This window comes from Vigna unguiculata, chromosome 3 (genome assembly GCF_004118075.2).
Source record: "Vigna unguiculata cultivar IT97K-499-35 chromosome 3, ASM411807v1, whole genome shotgun sequence".
Classification (NCBI taxonomy): domain Eukaryota; kingdom Viridiplantae; phylum Streptophyta; class Magnoliopsida; order Fabales; family Fabaceae; genus Vigna; species Vigna unguiculata.
This window is the reverse complement of record NC_040281.1, coordinates 1,713,340-1,738,814: the sequence shown is the minus strand read 5'-3', so window position 1 is coordinate 1,738,814 and position 25,475 is coordinate 1,713,340. Positions and strand designations below refer to the sequence as shown.

At 32.1% G+C, this 25,475-nt stretch overlaps 5 protein-coding genes and 1 long non-coding RNA gene across 12 annotated transcripts; 3 read left to right on the top strand and 3 right to left on the bottom strand.

The window, feature by feature from the left end:
• Positions 1 to 592: 592 nt before the first annotated feature.
• On the bottom strand, positions 593 to 5,235 carry LOC114176161 (probable RNA methyltransferase At5g51130). Its single transcript, XM_028061103.1, has 8 exons — positions 5,056 to 5,235; positions 4,854 to 4,968; positions 4,661 to 4,708; positions 3,765 to 4,038; positions 2,078 to 2,165; positions 1,630 to 1,695; positions 1,163 to 1,231; positions 593 to 1,033 (listed from the first exon to the last, which is right to left on the bottom strand). The coding sequence occupies exons 1-8, from the start codon at positions 5,152 to 5,154 to the stop codon at positions 944 to 946; spliced, it is 849 nt and encodes a 282-aa protein (XP_027916904.1). The 5' UTR covers positions 5,155 to 5,235; the 3' UTR covers positions 593 to 943.
• A 638-nt stretch (positions 5,236 to 5,873) lies between these two features.
• On the top strand, positions 5,874 to 7,485 carry LOC114176397. Its single transcript, XR_003602998.1, has 3 exons — positions 5,874 to 6,021; positions 6,138 to 6,209; positions 7,299 to 7,485. It is a non-coding gene; the product is annotated as an uncharacterized LOC114176397 (long non-coding RNA).
• A 2,552-nt stretch (positions 7,486 to 10,037) lies between these two features.
• On the top strand, positions 10,038 to 11,393 carry LOC114175697 (F-box/LRR-repeat protein At3g26922-like). Its single transcript, XM_028060483.1, has 2 exons — positions 10,038 to 11,061; positions 11,155 to 11,393. Exons 1-2 carry the CDS (start codon positions 10,063 to 10,065, stop codon positions 11,371 to 11,373), a joined length of 1,218 nt encoding a protein of 405 aa, XP_027916284.1. The 5' UTR covers positions 10,038 to 10,062; the 3' UTR covers positions 11,374 to 11,393.
• A 4,152-nt stretch (positions 11,394 to 15,545) lies between these two features.
• LOC114178514 (casein kinase 1-like protein 3) lies at positions 15,546 to 19,632 on the bottom strand. The gene is made up of 15 exons (XM_028064468.1): positions 19,398 to 19,632; positions 19,252 to 19,292; positions 18,940 to 19,009; positions 18,676 to 18,824; positions 18,259 to 18,354; positions 18,073 to 18,143; positions 17,750 to 17,811; positions 17,599 to 17,662; positions 17,402 to 17,486; positions 17,186 to 17,312; positions 16,793 to 16,875; positions 16,613 to 16,670; positions 16,364 to 16,476; positions 16,048 to 16,239; positions 15,546 to 15,961 (listed from the first exon to the last, which is right to left on the bottom strand). The coding sequence occupies exons 1-14, from the start codon at positions 19,471 to 19,473 to the stop codon at positions 16,060 to 16,062; spliced, it is 1,275 nt and encodes a 424-aa protein (XP_027920269.1). The 5' UTR covers positions 19,474 to 19,632; the 3' UTR covers positions 15,546 to 15,961; positions 16,048 to 16,059.
• Positions 19,633 to 22,671: 3,039 nt separating this feature from the next.
• On the top strand, positions 22,672 to 24,653 carry LOC114178673 (transmembrane protein 234 homolog). Of its 7 annotated transcripts, none has more exons than XR_003603361.1 (3): positions 22,672 to 23,085; positions 23,280 to 23,556; positions 23,654 to 24,653. XR_003603361.1 is itself a non-coding variant. In XM_028064717.1 (3 exons), the coding sequence occupies exons 1-2, from the start codon at positions 22,677 to 22,679 to the stop codon at positions 23,542 to 23,544; spliced, it is 444 nt and encodes a 147-aa protein (XP_027920518.1). In that variant the 5' UTR covers positions 22,672 to 22,676; the 3' UTR covers positions 23,545 to 23,556; positions 23,654 to 24,653. The 7 variants fall into 7 exon arrangements, 4 of the variants coding, with proteins under 4 accessions (XP_027920518.1, XP_027920517.1, XP_027920515.1 ...); XR_003603362.1 differs by having other exon boundaries at positions 23,280 to 23,941; positions 24,051 to 24,653; XR_003603363.1 differs by having other exon boundaries at positions 23,280 to 24,094; positions 24,217 to 24,653.
• On the bottom strand, positions 23,515 to 25,217 carry LOC114178675 (probable xyloglucan endotransglucosylase/hydrolase protein 26). The gene is made up of 4 exons (XM_028064718.1): positions 24,799 to 25,217; positions 24,342 to 24,442; positions 24,030 to 24,223; positions 23,515 to 23,936 (listed from the first exon to the last, which is right to left on the bottom strand). Exons 1-4 carry the CDS (start codon positions 24,944 to 24,946, stop codon positions 23,528 to 23,530), a joined length of 852 nt encoding a protein of 283 aa, XP_027920519.1. The 5' UTR covers positions 24,947 to 25,217; the 3' UTR covers positions 23,515 to 23,527.
• Positions 25,218 to 25,475: the final 258 nt, after the last annotated feature.

The following is a 25,475-nucleotide window of genomic DNA, read 5'->3' as shown; positions in this document are numbered from 1 at the left end:
ACTACAATATTTGACTTTTCTTCTCGTTTAACAAATATATACACTTCTTTCTTATCACCTTTAATTGCATTTTTTTTTTCTCACTACTTATTCAGTATTGCATTTTTATGAAATTTATTAGTTCTTCTTTCTTATTATTTATTTGAGGGTTAAATTGAAAATCCAAATAGGCACCATAGGTCGTTCTCTCCCTTATCTGTGCACGTGCACGTTCACGTGAGTTCTTACGAGCATGGAAATGCGCGCGCACCACGCAGAGACCCAATGAATAATTGCAACGATTCAGGTGTTTGTGTGTATATATTTCTTCATCGTTTCCTTTTAGGTCTAGAAAAATTCTTTTAGAAAAGTGTTGACAAACACACACACACACATAAATTAAATTAGTAAAAAAGTTAAAGTATAATTCATGAAGAATTATTGATATTCCCTTGAACTTAACACATTACAACTAAATAGATACAAAATATTTAAATTAAAAAATAGAAATAGTGCTAAAGTAGACCTTATTCATATTTAGAATAGATAGTCCAAGCGGGCATCGGAAAAATAATAGAAACACGACCATCATTTCTAAAAATTAATTCAGATATTTCACAAAATTGTAAACATAAATTACTTCACATTTCTTAGCTTAAAACTTAAATTAAGTGGAGTAAATGTTTTAAGCCATTCGCATTTACACAAAAAGATATAAATATTTTAATATGCATTTTCCTCCTCTACATTCCAAGCCCCCTCAAATCAACATTTGTTTTACTAAAGCTATTCTCACAAAGGATGCTCCATGTATGTATATCAAGTTTTCGTCGTGAACAGTATGTGCACTGCATGCAAGATTGCGGTCTGCAAGAGCCAGCATTGATCTCAACACATAACAGCTGCATCTCTGTGCAGCAAAAGTAACATTACTCCATGTTAAATGACACTGACTCTGCACACATCATTTGCGAAAAACCAAAATTGGTCTATTGAAACCAGTCTTGCTAAGTGTCAAACCAGAAGTGATGTCTTCTACTGTTCGAAATCCAATCTGGGTAAATTTAAACACCAGCAGCCATTAGAATCTGAACAAAATCATGATAAATTGGCAATGCAACAACAACAATGCTTGTTACCAAAAGAGGACGGTAGTATTCCAAAAGAAATATTCAACGCAAACCTTATCTAGTAATATTTCCTGAAATTGTTCTGGACGAATTGTAATATTACGGTAGTTGGCGGCAGTGGTCTGCATAATGGGAAAAAAGGAAATAATTCAATAGCCCTTCTTATTTTTAGCATTATCCAGCTAGGATTAAAGAAATTTAAGAACATTAGTAAAATATCAGCAGATTCATAACGCATTAGTTGTTCGATTGACATAAAATAGAATTACAGAAGAAAATACAATGATATACATCCATTGAAGCTAAGGATTTTTTTTATTTCAAGAAAACATTTTCCACTTTCAGAAATAATTCCAGACCAGGCAAAGATTTTGCAAAATGAATAGATCAAAGATAACTAGTGTAAACTTTGTAAGCTTGCCAAAGTATGCATGCAAAGGTTTATAGTTTATACTTTCCCAGCACCCCATCAATAATATTAAAATGATAATCACAAAAATAAAGGCTACCAAATTATCACCTCTGAGACATTACGATTGCTTTCGTATGACTTCCATGGTTGAGGTTCCACCACAAAAATGCCACCCTGCACAAAAGAATATATTTTTACACATACAACAAAATATAATTACATGTCCATTATTAAAAAAAAACAGTAAAGATTAATCTAAGCTGGAACAAAAAGAAAAGTAAAAAGTCTATGGAGTAGAGGGAGGAGATGGAACTTGAGAAAGAGAGTAGAAGAAAACATCCATGACTACAAGGATAAAGAGAAAGGAAGGGGTGGGAGTAGATTTGCAGAAGAGATCATGTGCAGCCATATACCTTAAATCTGATGTTCATCTCACCATAAAAACCTTATCTGACCAAATAGGTCCCAATATATCATATGCCTTTTTTCAGTTTCAATGGTCAAGACATTTAGTAGAAAGAAAAACAATAGGATGATGAAAGGAGATAATACTTACAGGTCGGAGCAGTTTCCAAATCTCTGAAAACAAAGTAATTAAGCCGTCATCCCCCCAGTTTAGATGTATCCACTTTGTTACACTCAAACTACAAAGGAAAAGATAACTTACATAACAACATAAGCAGCACATTGAAGACAATTCATAACAAGCGTATTCAGATAATGACGTTATAGAACAGGGTTAAGTCAAAACCAACTTGAGAATGTCTTTCTTCATGCAAATTAATAATTCAAAACGCAAGTGCTTGGTCGATAAAAGTAATGAGTAATCATGCTTAAAAATCCAATATCAGAAATATCCAATCAGTAAGAATAAAAAAGTACGATATGGAAACATCAATTAGGATAGTGTTAAGATGTCACACATAGAATAGGAATATGGCCACAAAGTATTTATTACAAGACTTGGCAATCTTTTCCTTCAAGTTAGCTGGAGGCTGAATTATATTACTATCAGTATAGTGCCAGACATGGAAGTTGAATCAAGATTCAGATGGTGAATCGGAATGTCTATTTTAACCGTATCATGAATAGCAAGGTTCATGATTAATAATAAAATGTGGTATTTCATAAACTAACAAAGACATAGAAGTACAAATTCATAATCAATAACTAAAAAAAATAAATCTAAAACATATTGAACCCAAATTAAAATTATTGCCACACACAATATACAAATTAATATATTGTTTGATAAATCATGTATGATATTGGCATGACAAACTCGACGGATTCTAGCATCTACAAAAAGAACCAAAACTGTGGTAGTATTTGATGGACCCGAATGTCAGTCAAATTATTTTGAATATGGTGCCTATATTTAGGAGGAAGGAGCCAAAACCTGGAATTGCGGTAAACTTGCACCAAGGTTACTGGTTGGCATGAGTTCGAATTCAGAAACAGACTCTTTTCATAAGTAAGGGTAAGACCGAGTACAATGACCGTTGCTCATAGCTTCCACAGTAAGAAGCTTTCCCACAGCAGGGTCCTTTAGTATAGTTGAAATTTAGGAGGGACGAATAACTTAAAGATTTTAAACTATAACGATAAAATTTAATGACATGGTTGCTAACGAAATTCATGTTTAAAAAGAAAAAACGACCATCCTATGAAATTTACAATTCCAGGTCACGCAAGTGAAAAAAGAATCACCATCTTTAAGTAGTTGCTACTATATCAAAAAGAAATTACATTGCTAGCTACTTGAGTGATTTTTTCAATGATTCATATTGATAGTTACTTGAGTCAAACTATATTGAATCGTGAATCAAAAGATACTGATAACAATGGATCACGTATCTAGTCTTGATATTGGGCAATCCACACATGTCCAATCGTGCAAAATTACCCTTTAGTTATCCATTGGTGGATGTGAGTGGAGGGTGTTAGGATGTCTCACATTAACTAGGAATATAGCCAAAGCACTTCTAGCTAGCGAGATAACTTTTGGGTTTAGATATGCCCAAACTATTTCCGATAAATAGCAACTATCCTGTGGAAGTCAATCCAAAAAAATAACTAGAAAGGACAGAAATTCAAATTCAAACAAATTTGAACAGGACATTTCCAATAGGGGATAAGGCATGGCAAATTTCTACCTCCCACAGGACCTTAAGAGTTTTAGCCCAAAATATATGTTTCGGGAAGTGAAACAGGGGGAAAAAACAACCAACTCAGCAACTTACCAAAGAATTGTATCATAGTTCTTTCCTGGTGGATGTCGACTCTGAACAAAATTTTCTCTTTTAAATGAAACTATAGTAAACAGATCAATTTGCTCTGAAGAAGAATGTTTCTTTAAAATCTCCTTCGTCTCAACACTTGATAAGGCAGTAACTCTGTTGCCTGAATCATCAGCAAGATCCTTGTCCTGAAGTTTGGAGGCTTTCATAGGTTTATTCCCAGAAGAGTTCAATCTAGCAGATTTTCTGAGATTCCAATATGCATCCTGAACTCGATCTAGCACATTGAGCATAAAAAAAATCAATTAAGAAAATTATTGGTACTACCCAATTGGCAAGTTCAAAAGTAAAATAAGGAGTTTAAACTTAATACTGCCTGTTGCTAAATTATGAATAAGATATTGACATGATTGAAAACAACTTATCTAACTTCCGGATAAGTATCCAATAGTGACACCAGAAACAAAATTCAGAGCATGTTTACACCCTCTTTTTCCCTTGAGATAGCGCTAAATCAATTTTTAAATATAACTTTTTTAAACTAACTGCATATTAGCCACTTGTCAAGTTGCATACACAATACTACAAGGAGAATGTAGCTTGAGTTGGTTTAAGTGACATAATTGTTAAACCCTACCTATTCAATTCATAAATTGAGGCCCTAAGGAAATATTTTGTGCTTCCATAGACTGTTTTCACTAATAACTATAGGAAACGAAACATTATTTTTACTATTCATGGCAGAACAACATCAATTATAATTTCAAGAATTACACAATAGAATTATGTTATGTTCGGCATACGTTTAGGGTAAGAAAGAAACATATACAGAACAAAGCTGATTTCTAACTTACAAAAATACCATTAGGCAATAGAAATAAAATATATAAGAATCTTACCAGAATCAATGTCAATTCCAAGAATGCTCCGGCAGCAAAACTTCTTTGCTGTGGGGGGAAAGCAATGAGCATGAAATGCAAATAGTTATTTACTTTACAGCAATATTCAGACATATAGCCATTTGAATGATAGCTTACTTGAAGGCATAAATCATTGCAACAAAAAAAGTGGAGGAAACAATGAGAAAATTACCTATCTGTATAGTGATTATCCCGTTGTTGCAGCCAATATCAAGACACTCCTTCCCTTCAAACCATTCCTTCCTTAATACTTTCAATCGAGGATCTTCATCCGTGCCTTGATCAATCTGGAACAACATCAAATTAACAAAACATCGAACATGGACAACCTTAAATTCAATAAAGCGCTAACGAATGAACGTGAAGAAGAATACTCGATATCCATAGTAACTCCTGTAGTTTCCGTACGGGAAAACTTGCTTCCGCTTTTTACTGTTCTGCTTTCGGGTTTCCATTGAATCGCCTCCTTCCATTCTCTTCTCTTCTCTATGCTTTTCCCCCACGCCTACAATAAAACCCTCCTCTTTGAATTGGGGTTTAGAGGGTTAGAATTCTATAATCTATAATAAACATTCAAAATTGATATTTCTTTCTTCGTAATTTACTCATAGAATCATGCCAGATAGAGAAAAAAAAGTAAAGTAAAAGTATAATAAAAATTAACATTTAAATAAATATAAACAAAAGACACTTTTCTTTTATGTACAAAAATTAAAAGAAAAAAAAATTAACACTAACATTGAGTCAACGGATACGTAAATAATTCAAATATTATTATAAAATGCGTTTGAAACGTTAATTTAATCATTAAATTTAGTTAAAATAACTAAATCTATATATTTTTAAAAATAAATAACTAAATTAATCAAACATTAGCGATAAAAATATATATAACTCTGCCATAAAAAGATTTTCTTAGAATCCTTTTAAAATTTAAATGTACAAAACACAAAATTGGTATCTCTAAAATTTTGGGACTCCAAACTCACATTTCTTGTTATAAGAGATTTTAAAATGTACCATTAATTTAATTATATAAAAAATCAAATTTAGTATTATATTTATAAAATATGGTTTTTGGACGTTTGAGTGCTTTACAAAAGAAATTTTGAGGTTATTTGTGTAGAACCCCTTAAAATATATAAACCCTCTTCTCTCACTCTTTAAAATTTTCAGAAAAACACAACTCCCACTCTCCCTCTCTACTCTCAGTTTTCTTCTCCTGAATTCCACCAATCCATTAACCCCCTCACCAGTTTCTGTGTTCTGTGACCAGACCTTGCAAGATTGGACTCAGCTAGACCCTTTGGTACTTCATCTATCAGTTCACTTCCCCCTCGGTAGGTTCTGTTCCTCTATTTTTGTACAATTTCAGCTAGAACTTACTCGTTCATCCCTGGATTCTAAGTTGATTACGAAATTTCCTCCTCTCTGTGTTTTGGTAATGAAATTCTAGGTCAATTTGAGATCCCTGCCACCTTGGTGTCCATTCCAATTTCTATCAAGCTCATTTTTTTAGCAAAAAGAGGTAAGGGAAGCTAACCTTCGGTCAATTTCGAGTAATTAGACCCCCTGTATGTTTGAATGAGATGATCCTTGGTTATAGTTCCTTTCTAAGCTGTTTGTGATGTGTAATTGAGTTGTGGTGTGAATTTCGCGTCTTTGCATGTGAAGAACCGTGCAGAAAACCTGATAATTTCGCCTAGGCGAGTGACTCTCGCCTAAGCGAAAGTATCAGGAAGATGCCTCTGGATGTTGCGCGAGATCTCGCTTGGGCGAGCTGAGGTCGCCTGAGCGAGACACCTTCTCGCCTAGGCGAGACAGCCTGGCCTGAGCGAGAGTTCGCTCTGGCATTTGAGTTGTCCACTGTAACGGGTCTCGCACAGGCGAGGGTAGCTCGCCTAAGCGAGACTACTTCCTAGCCTAGGCGAGATTCGCTAGCTTAGGCGAGTTACACTGCAGAGTCATACCTCCTTCTCTGTTTTGAATGAATGATAGTTGTATTGATTGAAAAGAAATGATGTTTGCTTGCAGTATGTTGAATGATGATGAGGTGTAGTATCTGTATTTAATTGTATGAGGAAAATTGATAAAATGAGGATTGTGAAGAGATGAAACGAACTAGGATTTCATGGGAATTCCTAGGGAAAGTACTTAGTGTGTGTAAACATTTAAGGACTCAGTTTTGGTTAGCATCCTGACGCTCCAATAATCCATTGAGACTCATGTAGAGTGTGATGGGTCATGTCGTGAGGAGTAGCAGGAGGTCCTAGTCTATGGACCCGATCAGTCATAGACGCGAAGGGGACTTACCTTGGGAGTGGTTGGGTGATAACCCCTTGAGCCTAAACTCTGCAGAGTTTAGGAACCTTCACAAGTGCAAGCTACCAAGAGCTCCAATTTGTTTGCATAATCCGGATATTGAGTCGGAGTCGGGTACTTGTGCGTCTTGATCTAGTGATTTGCTTTTATTTTATGATGTGCATAAAATTGTTTGTATTTTATTTAGAAAATACACCTCTTACTATATGAGTTGTTAGCTTACCCTTCCTGCCTGTCATTGTTTTCTCTTGAACTTCTTCTTTTGCTATGATCATCTGTCACTTGGTGTGAGCAGAGAAGAATTTAGGTGACGAGACTCCTCCTTCGGACAGGACTTGAGCTGTGGCTTTGGGTGTTCTCTTGTTTTAAATCTGAGTTGTTAGAGAAGCATTTTGGGATGTATAAAGTTTATTTTCCTTAAAGTTTGTTTAAGAGAACAGTACCATAGTTAAAATAGGTTCTTTTGGGATAACTGTATTATATTCTGGATGGGTTTCCTAACTATTTGCTTACTTTATCATCATATGACATTTCGTTTAGTAGTTTTAATGAACTATTAATTGGGATGTTACAATTTGGCTTTTAAAAATCATTTAGATCCGATAGAAAGATTTATTTAAGTAAATATAGATAGTATTTTATAATATTAATACTGATTTTTTATTTAAGTAAAAAATCTTCTACCAAACATACCTCAAAAAACTTTTTTTTTTGTGTCGAAAAACATAATCTGTCTCTTAACAAATAAATTCTTTGACGGAATTATTCCGTGGGATTGTTTATTTGCACTAATACTTAAAAATAACGTTTAATCTAATCTAATTATTTTACAAACCATGAAACTACAAAACAATCTATAAGTTTACCTAAATTATATTTTATGTAAATAATTTTCTTAAAATTATAAACAAATTAAGCAGGTGTTTTAAAATAGTGTTTATTAAATAAAAATATTTTAAGTAAAAAAATTCTTAAATGTTAATTAATATTATAACTTAAATTTATGTTGAGAAAATGTTATCTATAGATATAATACAATATGCCCAATAGAAAAACATAGTACGTATGTGATGTAAAATTGAATAATTGTCGTATTCTTTGCAGTAATATTAGTTTGACTAGCAAAAGTTAGTCTATCTTTCCCTAATTGTAACTGTTTTTTTATCAATTATATCTTAATTAAAACAAAATTATTTTATTTTAATGTACAGATAGAAGGGTTTGGTAATCATTTATTTTTCTTCACTATAGTTTATAGTTGATTGATATAGGGATAACGATTTAATTAAGTCGGTTGGAGAATGTTTATATTATATTATTTTCAAATTATCAAATCTTAATTATTAAGTGTATTTTTAATAAATAAACAATCGATTTTTTATTAAAAATATATTTAGTTTGATGATATAAAACTTATATAGTCTTCTATATATAAAAATTTAAAAATCAAAAATAAAATATTACCTTTTAACATACATTTTTTTTTAATTTTAATAAAAAAAGAAGACAATTTCACCATTTGAACCTAATATATCTGACATGTTATCAATATATGACTCGAAATTATCTTATGTCAAATAAACACGAAAGTCTATTATTTTGATTCATATTTTAATCTTTTTATTTTTATTTTTATTTTGTAAACCGCATCCTAAATATTCACCGCAGTTTAAAGATATAAATAATAAATTATAGAATAAGATAAATTATATCTGTTTACAGTTGTGATGTTTAAATGAAGGGTGCCGTGAAGGGAATTTTTTTAAATCTGATTAGTTTAATTCAATTTCTTTTTAAGAGAGAAGTTAATCGATTTTTTTTCTTTAAATCATATTTAATATTTCTTGTTCTTTAAGATCAGTACAGTTGGAAAGAATAGAAAGAGGATTAAAATTTTCAAAATGATTTTGGCTAAAGTTTAATATTTACATTTCAAAATAATCTTAATTATTTCCTTCTCCTATACATAATCTATATTTTAATTCTTGCATGAAACAAATTTTCTTTACTTTTCCCGTTGTCTTTTTTTTTTCCTTCGGTAGACCTGTTTTGGCATTCAGTGTTTTGAGTATATTATTTATTATTTTATTTATCTCAATAGACCTCAATACTATCACAATGAAATTTCTGCTGTCAGATATCCAAATTTAATTGTGTTTATATTAAATTTATGGATTTGACTTCCGATTAACTGAATTCCAAGTAGGTATATATGTTTTTTATTTTTGAAAAAAAATATAAATGTAAAAATTTCATAAATTAAAAAAAAAGAATAGTTTATAAAGGAAATTTTAACGTAGAAAAAATATTTGTTATTGTTATTAAGATAACTTTAATATAATATAATTATGGTAATAGGGCAACTATGACAACAGCGTAGTGTAATTATGGTTGATTTTTGTAAAATTAAATTTGAGATATATATTTATTTAGTTAAAATAATTTATTTAATAAAAGTTTTGGTATAATTAGTCAAAAAATAAAAAATAAAAAATAATATATTATCATTGAGGTTATTGAAAAGAATTGATAAAAATATATTATAGTTATGATTATTTTTATGAAATTAAATTTATTTAGTTAAAATAATTGATTTAATAAAATTTATGATATAATATGTTAGAAAAATAAATTTAAATGATAACATATCGGTGAAATTATTTGAAAAGAATTTTAGCGCAAAGTTAAAAATCATGATTTTATATAGATTTAAAATTTTTTTATAGAAAGTTTTAACATAGAATAATATTTTTTTATTGTTATTAAGATAATTATAAGATCTTATAATTATGGTATTAAAAAAACTATGATGATAATATATTATAATTATAATTATTTTTGTAAATTTAAATTTGAGAATTATATATTTACTTAGTTAAAATAATATATATTGTAATTATTATGCATAAGAGATAAATAAAGTAATAATGATCTCCCGAATTAAATAATAAAACAGGTCTACTATAAGAAGGAATCCCCATTGTCAGTCATACGTTGCAGAGTCATTGAGAGGAAATTGGTTCCATTGTTTCAAAAGCAGAACCAAATTATTTGAATCAATGGCGAAGAAGAAGATTCAGAGGACAAGCAAAAGAGGCAGAGAAGAGGAGTTTGAATCAATGGCGAAGAAGAAGATTCAGAGGACAAGCATAGGAGGCAGAGAAGAGGAGAAAGACGGTCTGAGTGATTTGCCTGATGCTGTTCTACTGCACATCATGAACTTCATGAACACAAGAGATGTCGTTAGAACATGTGTGTTGTCGAAACGATGGAAGAATCTCTGGAAACATGTCACCACTCTATCTTTCTCTTCCTCGGGAAAGATTCTCTTTTACAACAAGTTTGTACCTCAATTTCTGTCTAAGCGAGATGCTTCCACCTCCCTCATCGATCTTAACATTGGGGCCTACGGTTTCAATGCGCCAAAACTCCTCACTGGGATCGTGAAATATGCTGCACAGCACCATGCCCAGAACTTGAAAATCACCACAGAGTACAATTTCAGAGGCACACCCAATTCTTTTGTTCCTTCGATTTTTTCCTGTCGCTCCTTAACGTCCCTTGTGCTTGCCACCTGTTCCGGTGACCCTCCCATGGAACTTCCAAAATCCCTGCTTTTGCCAACCCTAAAAACCTTGCATCTCTCTAATGTTAAATTCGCCGCCATTGATGATCACTGCGTTGAACCCTTTTCGGCCTGTAGCGTGTTGAATACTCTGGACATGGATGGTTATTCCTTTTGCAATTATGCAGACACCCTCTGCGTAACTAATTCTAACCTTTCCATTTTGAAGATTAGCAATTCGTTCGTGTACAACATCTACCCGCGCAACTTTAAACACAATATTATACTTTCTACTCCGAATCTTGCTTCGATCACAATTGGGGATAACATCATCTTTAGTCATGATCAACTCACGTCCACGTGTGATCTTCCCTTTCTTGAAGAAGTTAACATTAAGATTCTTAATTTTCCCATGGATTCTTTAGTTGTAGCAGGGTGGTTGCAGGTGCTCTCCCATGTAAAAAGATTGACACTCTCCTTTCGGGTCCTTAAAGTAATTTTCTTTCGTGCGTTTATCACCTTTCTATTTTCGTAAATCAGTGAGATTTATGAGCTATTGGTGTAACTATTGAGTTTGATTGTGTAGGATGTACCAACTCTTCTTACGATGGGAATTCAATCTCCATGCTTTGTTCGATTGGAGTCGTTGAAGATGGTAATACCGAATCCGCACAAAGTATCCGACGAAGAAGCGAACGAAATTTTACGACAGTTGCTTCAGAACTCGACAATCACCGCCACAGTTACCGTCAGTCATGAAATCCAGGAAGTTAGATCGTTATACCATGCTGCACTGCTCAGATGATTATTCTACAAATATTTAGTTTTTACCACCTTATTTTTTCCCATTCGGATAATTTTCCAATTACAATGTTATTCTATTGTTACCGTCTCATTCTTATTTGACTTTAATAGATGAAAAGTTTAAGAAACCATCGTTTGTGCGGGAATGCATCTAAATCATTCAGTGTTTTTGTTCTTTTAACGTAGGTGGGGTGTTTTTACAAATGATTGCATTTTTTACTTCGTTTTATTAATTATCTTCCTCATGATAATAAAAACAAATCTTTTATAATGCTAATATAAATAAATAATAATTACATATTATATATATATATAATCTTAAATTATGAAAAAAAATTGTTTGTTATTATTATTATTACTGTTATTGTATAATAGACGAACCCGCATATCGACCCGTTGGTTGTGTATTTTATTTTTCTCTTAATGGTAAAAGAAAAAATTGCTTCTTGCTTTATCCTTCAAATGAATAACTGAGATTGATTTTCGGGTGAAATATATACGATGTTATCTCAAAATTTAATGTTTTTTGGTTTCATATAATACACACAACATCGTATTGGAAATTTGGTTCATAATGCAGAATTAATTATTAGTATAAGAACTAATAATACACTAAGTATTGTTATTATTATTGTTCTTACCATAATTATCTCTATTATTTTCGTAACTATTGTCATTCCTACTATAATATAGCAGCCATAGCTGAGCTGTTCCAACGGAATTAATAGATTCAAATTCAGTCCAAAATTTTATAAGAATCGGATTTTATTCTAATCGGATGAAACTAATCATGATGAATTAGCAAAACAAATATGTTTAAAAGGTTGACTGGTTGACTAAAAAACTTCCTTTTTACGGCTTTAGCTGATTTTTTAAGAGACTTGTTTTTATTAACGGATTTATTATCTTTTATTACACTTAAATATTATATATTTAATCTGTTTGTATTTATATATATCTAATATCTAAAAAATAACATTTTAAAATATGAGTTAAATTGGACTTGATTAACTTAAGGCGCAGATTAAAAAGATTTGGACATAATATTGAATATGAATATTTGAACATAATATTAAATATGAATTGACCCGTAACACCAACAAGTCTTTATTAATTTTTTTAACTTTTTTCATAAATTTTGTATAATAATTATTCACAACTGATTTTTTATTTTTTCATAAATTATATATTATAATTATTCACAACTAATTATGTAGATTAAAAAATTAATTTTTTAAATACTAATAATTTTAATTTAATTTCAAAATATTATCTCCTATCCTAGTAAAGGATATTCTTTCTAAAATTCTACAATTTAACTGCTCTCTAAACCGCCTCCTAATTTTTTTTAACTCATTTCAGATTAGTTAACATAAAATACTAAAAGATTATAATCATTAAAAGAAATATGTAGAGACATGCATCAGTGCCAGTATTTACACTAACTAGTTTAAATGAGTTATACAAATGCGAGTCACCACATATATAGGCCAAAAAAGCGTTTATCAAGCTACTAAGTATAAAGTAATTACGATGATTTCACATACTATGCGTAATAGCGTAAGGGATATTTATGCCGTAAAAGATTTCAAATAAAAAACCCCTATATAATTGTACCACATCTCAACTCCATAATTTCGTACTTTTAAGATCATATTCATTGGTAAGAATGAAATATTAAGAGGGGCCGAAAAATGATTTAACATACAGAGCACAGATCTTTAGCCATACATTTCGGATTATAAATTACATTATAATCATTTCAATACATTTGCCTACACCAGTCGCATACATAGGCAACCTTGTTTAAGGTAAATGCTACTGGTACTTCGATAGCATTCTAGCAATGCAATCTACTAATCAAATTCTGAAGGCACGTCACGGGTGCTGCTTCCAGTGTTTCAAGCACAATTTCCATTTACTCACCTGGGAAGTACTTGATAACATCAGAATTTTACAAGAACATATCAAACAATATTAATTTGGCTACATATGTCTGAAACACCAACCTCACGGAAATGCATCGTGCCTGGGAATAATCTTCACAATCCCTGCAATATTATTTTATATTTCAACACAATTTTGTTCGTTGTTTGTACCAAAACATGGAGATCTTGAATTAAGATTTAATATAGAGAATAAGCTTGCATATGAAATCTGCAAATTCATAGTTTCCATTCACCACATGATTGCACTTTATCTGACACAGTTGGTCTACGTCTAAATCAGGAAACACAAATTACTCAGGAACAAAGGAAGCATTTAGACTGAACTAGAACAAAGGGGTAGAAAGGTCATAGAATTCACAGGAAGTCTTTCCTTATCAATGGAAACCCCAAATGTCATCTAGTTAAGAATGGGATTCAGTTCAATTGAAACCAACTCTTGTTTAGGCTATGAAAATTAGCTGTTCCTTCAGATACATGGCCTCTTTGTAGAATATTTGTTGGGAGATTCGTGCACACAAGTACCAAAAATAATGAAAATAGGCCATATCCATTGATTAAAATATTAATTTGGAACCTTACAGAAATGATTGATTGGATCAAAGAAAACGGATATATATGTTCCTCAATAGACCTTTACCAACTTACATTCAAATTACAAGCAACTCTAGTTTGAAGCAAGTTACCAAGCTCTCGTAGTCCTAAAGCGGTGGAAATTCAATGCAAATCTTCCCTTTTTTCCCAAAAAATGGCCACAACCAAAGCCGACCAAACAAACCTTTGTACAAGTTTCAGAACACCAGAGGATCATATAATAACTTGTATCATATATACAAGAATATGGTGTCTTGGGAGCTTTGAATCGAAGTTAACAAACTGCTAGACAAAAAACCCATATCAGCACCACAAGCTATGCAAACTTTACAGGTAGATGACATTTTTCATGGGTTCAACAATAAATAGAAACAAATAAATTTATCCTTCATCTTGTCAGTTGTAGCTGTAATTCGAAAATTTGATTATTACCATTTGGGCCAGCAAGACGATTCAAGATTCTTAGATTGAAGCACCAATACTAGGTAGTCTTGTCTCCTGTTGAGGTCACTGACTACTTCCATTAACATATGAATCACATTGACACATCAGCTCAGTGATACTGGTATGTATTACATTATGCATTCTCTCACCTAGTCTCTGCGTGTGGTTATGCTGAATTATTTATCAGAAGTAGCAGCATCATGGAGTCTGCCAAATTTCATCCTTCAGACAATAATATTGATTGGAAAAAGAAGTCCTGCAAAAGTAAAAATCATGAACCGGTAATTGAGCAATCCAATTGCACAGTTAAATTTAACAGCTACCACAGAAACATGAAATATACATCAGTTTAAATAAGACTATTGTTCACTTCATCCCAGGAATGCCAGTATAAATTAACCTAGGAAAGTGACAAATTTGTGCTACCTACAAGCATAGCAGTGTTTCATGAGCATTATAAATGTATTAAAAAAATGAATTTGACGCCATATATTTTATAAATGTCGACAAAAATAAAAGATAATCTGAAGCAGGAAATATCTTTATTCCAACTACTATTAACTATGTCCAATTATTCCAACTATGCCATTCCAGTGGCAATTCTATAAAACTACTACTGCCAATTCTATAAAACTACATTTTTTTACAGTGGCAGGATATTGCAGTGTTTCTCCTTTGTTTTTTCAATAACTTTAAGAGTTCGAGAGAAAATGAGAAGTTCCAAATGATGATGAAGCACAAATCTTGATTGATGTTTAGGTACGACATCCTCTTATTCATATAAGTTAAAAATAGATGCCAAGGCACCAATAACTACCTTTGATAACCCAAAAGAGATCATTATTTCAGTGACCTTCAGCCATAATGTTTGCTTCAGTATCAGAATAACATAAACTTTCGATAACCTGGTGAATAACAAGAAAGTGCAACTAACAATCATGAAAGGCAAATCATGTGATCACGAGGAAGGAAGTTAAAATACTTGACATGAAAACGATTGATAAAGATGAAACTCTTTCAGATTATATAACTCTTTCTCATGCTAAGAAATTTTACCTATTGATGATTCCTAATGTTATATGTGAGCATTTATAATTGTAATGTAACATTTCGATTATACACCAAATATAACCAGGAAAAAAATAAATGAAAAGCAAAGGCTAAAATACTGTTATCAAAGATATCCAAATAAAAGAAACAGAAAATACATTTGGAATTTATAATATTGACAAACAATTTTCAAGTTTTAAAACAAACTCTGTTGCCACATGTTATATGGCGCAAGGATAATTATCATCAAGTAACATAATGGAGTAACTCGGCTACTTCACACATTAATTTTACATGAAAACATTAATACACAATATTGCTGTGTGCCAAATTTGACATCTATGTACAGCACAGGGGCCAAGCCTGGGAAGTCTGTTTAATACCGCACAATCATTTGTAGTCACCTCAGGAAAGAAGCAAACTAAATGGCCTCAAAATAGGAGCTATGCAATCTGTCAACTTTCTAGCACATCTGCAGTCTCCAGGAATGCACTTCAATATTCTTGACCAAGCACTTGAGAAAAGATGCATAGAATCTTCTTTAAAGCTGCATATCTGGAAATACAGAAAAATACAAATGGTCAAGGATAAGTATACACAATAAATCTTACGGCATAGAAAGAAAAAAGATATATAATCACCATATTTGGCATTCATTTAGCAGAAGACATGTGCTGCAGAGATGACATCCAGCTACTTGAAGGGCCAATTTTACTGCCTTGCCCGTGTCCAGGGTTGGATGCTTCAGCAGACAAAGATTGCTTCAAGGAGTTCCTTTTAGAAGTACCAGCAGGAGAGGATGAAGCAGCGGGTATATTTGCTTCTCCATAAATCTACAAAAAAATAATTGAATAATAATTGCTAAACAGTGATTGGTTCAATTTTAGATATAACAGTGTGCAATCACAGAATTGTTACCACAGCCATAAAAGTGAAAATCTATATAAGAAGGCTTACATTTTTGTCATGTGGATTCTCATAGCTCACATTTTTACCCCCTGGTGATTTAAACTGGATTTTAACACCGGAACCAGTAGCATCGCCTGCTCTATTACGCTCCTTAACATGCCCTGAATATATATTAAGACATGCCAATCAGGTAATAATAACAAAAACAAAAGTAGAAATCTGAAAGCTAATTGGTCCATAATCCTAGACTTAATAAATTAAAGTTCTCATTGACATGCATAAAAGGATTCATCCAACCTTGATGATTGTCAGTATCCATTGGAATTGCTCGACTGTTACTTGCTCCTGGGACTGGCTGTGATATGACATAATATAAATTAGTTAGAAGCACAGGAAGATTCTAGTTGCAAAACAATCATTGACCCTCTTCCTCTTCCTAAATACATGAAGAACATGGCCCAAAAATCAAATGCTTACAGATAGCGGAGGGAGCACTGCACTCTTTTGAGATTGCTGGTACTTTAAAATGGTCCAATCAAAAACGTAATCAAATTCGTAATCTGTCAAACAAAGAAAAGTCAAATCATAACGTAGCCATATTAAGTTAGTATTTTATAATTAGTGCTTACGTTTTGTATCACAAAGTAACATAAAATCGATATCAATCTCAACCTTTTTAGTTTTCTTATTTCCTATCCTTCTCTCTACATCTAAAACCCTTCCCCTTGGTCTCCTAGAAAGATATCTTGTTGAATCCCAATTAAATTGTAACAGTATGTCCAAGACCAAGAATACTTTTCAAAAGCATATCAACACAGTTGCGCAATATATTCAATTTTATATTACGCAAAATATTAAAATAATACTCACCTTCTCGAGCAAATAGGTCCCGAAATAGGCGCTTTAAGAATCCATAATCAGGTCGCTGATCAAATGTCAAAGAGTGGCAGTAATGGAAGTACGAAGCAAACTCTACGGGTTGATTTCTGCAAAGTACCTTAGGAAGATAACAAACAAATAAGCATACCATTATCTGTGGGGAGGGGAGGCGGGGTGTTCTTCACAAGACTGATAGTCCAAACTTACCTCAATAGGAGTTGAAACTTTCTTCTGACATATTTTATCATACTTTTGTTTCTTCGTAGCAGCCTTTAGACCTTGCCAAGGAAGGCTAGAGAAAAATATAGCCATTTAATGGTCAGGATTTTCATCATATCATCCCAATTATTAAAGATTATACAAAAAAAATACTTGTAGAAGAAATGGAGAGCAGAATACTGTACCTTCCTCTGAGGAAATACAGTAGTACGTATCCTAGAGATTCCAAATCATCCCGCCGACTTTGCTCTGCAAAATAAAAAATATAGCAAATGAAAAACAAAACAAAACTATTTAGACAAAAGGTTTGATAAATTGTTCAAACTTCAAACTTACCAATCCCAAGATGAGTATTACAACTTGCATACCGGGCTGTGCCTGTTAAGTTTTTGTTCTCCCTGCGTGTTTGTGTGTTTGTATTGTTAGTATAACTCCAGAGTATTTCCCGTGGATCAGAACAAATAAGATACAGAGAAAAATAACAGAAATTTCCAAAAGAAAAATATAAAAATACATCCATGTAAACAAACTAATAGATTGGTTGGAATATCAAAAATAATTCAAAACCAGACAAAGGAAAATTACATGATATAAATGTTGAATAAAAAATAGATAAAAAAAACGAATGAGCTGCGTAACAGAGATTCGTATAGAAGCACCTGTAAGGGATGTGGCGATTGGTAGTGGAATCCCGGTATCGTTTTGCAAGCCCAAAATCAATAATGTATACCTGAAAAAGACAGTACAGTTACACACATATATGGAACCTAAATAAATACTAACAAATATTTTAAGGGCAAGTTCGACGAGCTAAACAAGAAAAGAGCAATAATATGAATAGTTACCTGGTTGGCCTTCCGACCAAGTCCCATGAGAAAGTTATCGGGTTTAATATCCCTATGCAAAAATCCTTTAGAATGCACATATTCTATCCTAGTGATCTGTCCAACAGAAGAAAACAAACTAGTCAATAGTTAATATCAAATGTAGTTAGAGTCAATCATATAAGAAGATGCAAGAAAGTAACTTCGTGGCAGATTTTTTATTCTGCACGAAAGTAAACTGCTAGACTAACAGGAAAATAAAGAAAGTATGACAGAAGGGTTAGGAAGGGAGGGCGAAAGTTCAATTCAGCTAAACAGAGGATATTCATCGAGTCCATTTGAGGCAGAATAATGTTCAGATACTTTTGAGTTAAATATCCACTTTGGTGAATATGTGTAGGCCCAAATTTATCGTCAAAAGATTTCAGACTAACTTACCATTTGATCAGCCAACATTAACACTGTCTTCAATGAAAACTTCCTTCCACAATACACAAAAAGATCTTCAAGACTCGGCCCAAGCAAGTCAAGAACAAGCACATTTTCCTCCCCGTCTATGCCAGACCATTTTATGTTGGGAATTCCACCTGCATGCAAAAGCGTGACAACATCCAAAATATTAATCAAAATACACCAACCTCCTGATTCACTCCACCTCCAAATAACACCGAAAAAAAGAGGTTAAAATAGCAAAATGCATACTTCCTCCTTGAAGAATATTGTACAGCTTTGCCTCGTACAGAAGTTGCGGATGCTTCGTTTTACTATTCTCCTGCGACACACGAGAGAACAATTATGTATCCCAACACACAGTAAAATTCAATTTCAGCGGATTGAAAACCTAAGTGGTAGCCGCCGCCAATCAAAACAACACATGTCAATTCATGCATGGTAATCAGACACATAAATTCGCACATGCAACTTCAATCAGACAACAGCGCTCTTGCGAAATAGCATAGAACCACCAGAAACAAACAGAAAATGCCCAAAAAATAGCAATACGCAGAGTCTTACGATCTTGACGGCGACGATCTCGAAGGTGTCAATATGCGTCGCTGCAGCAAAAAGAAAAATCGAAAGCGAGCGATGAGAACAGAGAAATTTGTACTCAACGGTAATTATGAAATCAATAGGACAAGAGAGAAAGAGAGAGGACTAACCGAGGTAGATTTCGCCGAAGGATCCACTTCCGATCTTGCGGCCGAGCTTGTACTTGCCGCCAACGATGCGTTCCATGTTAAGAAGATTCAAGAAGCGATTGAGAGTACGATTCGGGAATCGAAGTGGTCGCTGCTTGTCCCTTCAGAAGAGAAACCGAAGCCACACAGCCGATAGAAAGCAAGAGGGCGGAAGGGTATTTGTAGACCAAAAAAAAGAACAGAAGAGGCGAGGGTATTTGTGTCCTTTGATTGAGTTATTAGCATGTTCACGAGGATTGCCTAGGTGTTGTGGTGGCTTTCTTTTATCTCCTTTTGACTGCTGAGTACTGTGTCATACGTGGACGTGTTGCTGCTGCGCCAATACTACCATTCCGTGGGGTCACACTAACCTCTACCTTACCCCCTCAATTTGTTTTATTCTAATTTGGATAATTTATATACTCATGTGTAATGTATTTAAAGGTTAAATCATTTTATTATTATTTTTTCTATAAAATCTCAAATCAGTTGCTTTTTTTATTTGTTTTAATTTAGTTCATATTTTAAAAAAGTTTTACAATCAAGTTTTATTTGTTCATAATATACTAACAACATTAATAACATTAATTAATGTGTAACATATATGTTTTTTTTAATATAAATTTTGTCATGCGATTATGTTGTGTAAAAATCTAAATTTAGTTTTTATATCTTTTATTTTATTTAAATTTAGTTTCAATTTCTGGAACAATTTCACACCCACGAAATTTATTTTTTATATAAATATTATTATAACATCGATTAAGATTATTTAAATTTATATTTTGTATTAAATTTTATTTTAAATATTTATATTTTTATAATTTGTATATAAATATTAGAGTTAGTTTCAAAATAACTATTTTATAAATTTAAATATAAAATTTTAAAACATTTTTATAGCAATTTAAAATTAATATATTTATTTTAAATTTTATTTAACCATTTGTAACATTTAAATTTGTTTTAAAAATATTATAAAACTGTTTTAAAATAAATTTATTTAACAATTAACAATTTATAACATTTCAAATTGTTACAAAACTATTTTAAAATTTTACACTACAATTTATGAAGTTATTATTTTTAAACCAACTCAAACATTTGTCTAAAAATAATTAATATATAAATATTTGAAACAAAATTTAAATAAAATTTAATATAAAATATAAACTAAAATAAATTTAATTTTTTATTGTAACATTCATATAAAAGTGAAATTGCTTCAATTTACAATAAAAATTAAGACTAATCGAAACCAAATAATAAATATATAAATTAATTTTAGATTTTTCATATTTAATCATGTTACATGGTACAACGTTAACTTGACACGTGACAATATTTATATTTAAAGAAAAAAAAATATACACATATATATATATATATATATATATATATAAACAATTAAAAAAATCAAAAAAAAAATTGACACGTGACACATCACTTCACTGATTAGTATATTACTAACAGAAATGATTTGATTGTAACAAATTTTTCAAAATATGAATCAAATTGAAACAAATAAAAAAAATTGGAATCGATTTAATATTTTTTTTTAACAAAAACGATGATTAATGGAATGATTTAATCTATATTTACGTAAATAGATAATTTTTTAACTTTTTTTTTTGGATCATTTGTAATTTTTGTTTGGCTTAGATTAATTTTAGTGTGGTGTAAATTTACGTGCAGAATTTATTACAAAAATTTCATTAATAAAACTTACAATTCTTTTATTCAATACTAAATCATCTGAGATGGCTATAAATTTGCATATTGTAATTTTTAGGTCCAATTATGTGAGAATTAAAACGTGTTTTGATGTATGTAGTCATCTAATATAAGGTTCGTCTTTCTCTGCATATCTTGTGAAATTATCGTAAAAAAAAATGCTCATGTAACATGTCTCTAAATATATTAAAAAAAGTAAACATGTTTTAATTCAAAATACTGTTAAATGATATAATTGCGAATCTATTGTTTATATATAATATTGGTTGTCTGAGAATAAGGTAGAAAATGGAATGAAAGTTTTTAAGGAAAATCCCATTGTCTTAAACTAAAAACTTAGAATTATAAAAAAAAAAACAGGATTTATAAACAGATAAATACTTAAACAAACAACTTTATAAAATAATAAGCATGTAAAGTATCCTTAAAAAAATATTCTTATATCCTACAAAACCCTATTAAGCCCTAAAATATATATTTATACGATCATACACTATACTTAATGGTAAATAAAGACACCATAAGAAATTTCAATAAATTTAGTATTATCAATGTCATTTCATCATAGTTTTACAATATTGATTTTCCTCTTAAATATTTTTAACCTCAAACCTGACTTTACTAAAGACTTAAGCATGTATGTAATTGTAATTTGTGAATGTTGTTAAACTCTAATTGATATGTTTTAATGAGTCATTGAAGAATATGTTAAGAAATTATTCCTATTTTGATAATATAATATCTTTTAAATAATATTAATCTCGATTTTATAAAAGAATTCGAATTGAATTTGAAAAAAAAATTCAATTGAATAAATTAAATATAAAACTCAATTGAACGAAAAATAACAAAATTTTTAATTAAACTTTTTTATATTCATGATATATTCTTAACATATTAATATTATATTCATACCTCGGTACAATATGTCAATACTAATGTACAGATATTGAAAAAACAATTTATGCATAATTGAAGGGCCAATCTTAATTCTTGACAATAATTAAGAGTCCATATTTGTTTCTTTCTATTGCACCGTTATCAACATCACCATCATAATCCCATTAAAAAAAAAACACCCATTGACTAACTTATAAGAAAATTCATCCAATCAAATTCAACACATTATTATTTTCTGTTGAGGTTAACCTGGAGACAAATACATAGTAGTATGGTATTATATATGTAAGTAACTACCTTACAACTTCTTATAAATATCCTAAATATATGGTACTAAATTTATCTATTTTATCTAATTAAACCAAATTTACTAGAGTTGGGTGGGTACATGTATACTGATCCTTTTCAATAATATGTAATAAATTTTTGTAAATATAACTAAATTAATATTTTTTTTTCTGAAAATCATACATGTTGTGATGAATATATTTTTCAAAACAAATTTATATAGTTAATATTTCCAATAATTCATTTCAGAATGAAGGAGGTGGATGAAGTTAAAATCATGGAGGTTTTGCAAAAAAAAAAAGGGTTAAAGGCCCAGCTTAATTCGGGCTATCGTAGCCCATGAGGAACGCATGTGAAAAACATGGAGGGAGAGAGAGAGTGTGTGAGGGAGCGAAGATGGAGAAGATGATCGCAGTGGGTATGGTGTGGGGCGCCACCAACGCTATCATGCGCCGCGGTGCGCTTCTCTGGGACGAGGCTCTGAAATCCTCTGCAAAGCCAGATCCGCAGTCATCTATGGTCCAAAAAATGCGCATCTCCTTTGGGAACTGGTTCAAGCTTCTCTCAATCTGGCAATACTCCATTCCCTTCCTCATCAACCTCTCCGCCTCCGCCACTTTCTTCGCCATCCTCTCCGACGCCCCGCTTTCCCTCGCCGTCCCTGTCACCAACGCCACCACCTTCGCCGCCACTGCCATCTTCGGTATCTTTCTCGGGGAACGCACACACCTCCTCCGCGCTCTCTTCGGTACCGCTCTCATCGTCCTCGGTCTCTGCTTCTGTATCAGCTCCTAGTTGTAGCTTTTCCACCATCTTTGTAAAATCATTTTTTAAACTTTTCAATCTTTGTTATTATGATTTTTGTTACGACTTAAGAGACATTGCCTAGGGTTCACTTTGCAAATTCCTATATCTCATAATTTATTTATCCATGGATAAAAGATTATTTAGTACACGGTGAACAAGAATGGAATCACCAAGACCGGGACAAATAACAAACAAATGTGACACGAAAGAAGAAAGGAGATGAAAACACTTCAGCTGCCGTGATGCGTGACTTTTGTTGCAGCTGCATTTCCACAACTTCACACAGTCAATGTTTTTTTTTTTTTTTTTTTTTGTGTAACAGTTTTTAATCGCTGACTGTGTGAATGGTGGAAAATTGGCTGCAGGGAATACAAATCAGATGTTTAGAATTGTGGTTTAAAGCATTCTGGAGGTATCTGTCCGTTGAATCTTTTGGTGTCTGTGCAGTAGTCATAGATCATGTAATTGTTTCTGATCCAATTCAGCTGTTCCAACTGGGTGTGGGTCAGCTTCTTGTATCTAGCGGAAGTCCACCAATTTGCAGGGGTATTAGAGGCACATTGATGGATGCTCTTTGCTCCACCCCACTTGCAAGCCCTTGCTCTGAAATGGTGGAATCTGGCCGTGAATGGTGCGTGATTCCAGTCCGTCTTTACTAGGCCTCCTCTGGTTGCCCAGTTGTCTGCATTCCATAGGCTGGTGTAAACCCTCATTCCTTGTTTGTTTGGGTAAGTGATGCCCTCTTGTTCATGGTTGCGGAAAACACGAATTGGCACATCATCAACATACCAGCTGAGGTACCAGTCACATGATTCTAGTTAATGAATCATAAACAATTTTGGAAAATTGAATAAGTCTGTGCTCTGGTCAAATTTATCAACTTACACAATTTCTGTGGGATTCCAGTGAATGGTGTAATTGTGAAAATTAGCAGTTGGGTCAAACCAGAGGTAAAATTGTTGCTCTCTGCTTCCTTTTCCTTGTGTGTACAAGTTAGTATGGACAGTGTATGGTTGTCCTGTACTGTTGCCCAAGAACTCAAAGTCTATCTCATCTTGCTGGCTTCCTGCAGAAGATAACTGTTTGAGCAAGAGACATCAATTAGCATTTCTTATAGTAATGGAAGCTTGATGGATTTGGTTTTTCGAAAGTGCATATTTTGGTGTTATCGATATCTGTTGGATCCAGTGAACTTACATAGTATGCTGTAACTGTTCCGGCAGAATTACCAGGTACAAGCTTGATTTGCATTTCAATGCTTCCAAATAAGAATGATCTCTTCGATTGAGCAGCTGACCCTGAAATCCGAAGGCAAAAACAACACATTGTTCCACTAAGCTAGAAGTAGATAAATGTATTTTTATCATATATATTACTTTAGTTTGCACAATATTCGACAATGTTTATTTTCATTAGAAGTCTTGGGTAAAGTTCTATAGGAACATATCTTTGTTATGCTCCTATATTTAGAATTAAATGTTATCGGATTCATCTTATCATTCTTTTCCACCAGTATTCAATTGCAACGCATTGAAAATGCAATTAACTTCGTAATTTTTCTAATTGTTCCTTTCTCGTGGATGCAAAGTTTTCACACCATGTGATACCAGTCAATTGAAATCAAAATTGGTGCATTTTAAGCATAAAGTTTCACCTGAAGTTTTATCCAACACAAGATGAAGGTCTTCACCCAGAATTGATGCATGTTGGACTCCCCAAGTGAGGTGCATGCTCTTGGAAAAGTTGGCATCCACTTGGATAATGTTGGGAAGGAATGCTAAGCTTAACAAAGCTACCAGCATATTTTCAAATTGGACAATAACTCCTGCGAAAAATTGTCGTTCTATGAAACTGAGAACTGATGATTGGTTGGTGTGGTCGTTATATAAGTTCCAAAGCAGATAACGTTCTAAAAATGAACTCTGTTCATTTAATTGCTGTGAGCGTATATGTGTACCCTTTCATAGGATTTGTCATTTTGATATTATTACTTTTCGAACTGGGAGCCTACTGAATTTATGCCAGGATTCATAAATAAGATGGCTCCTGATGGCGTACGATGTTTGAACTTTAAAACCCGCTGCAATCTTGCTGTTATATTTCAAATATTTTCCAGCCACTACAGGCTTGTCTAAGATTTTATTTCTCAGAAAAAAAGTAAAATCTGTAGATTTAAAATTTATCCATTGTAATAATATTGGTAAATTTATGTAGAAAGGACACATCATATATGCTGTGAGGTATTTTTTTAGTTGAATTGTAAGATTGAGTGACTTCCAATAACTCTTCTATCCTCTTTAATAATTTTTAATACTTATTTTCCTAACAATT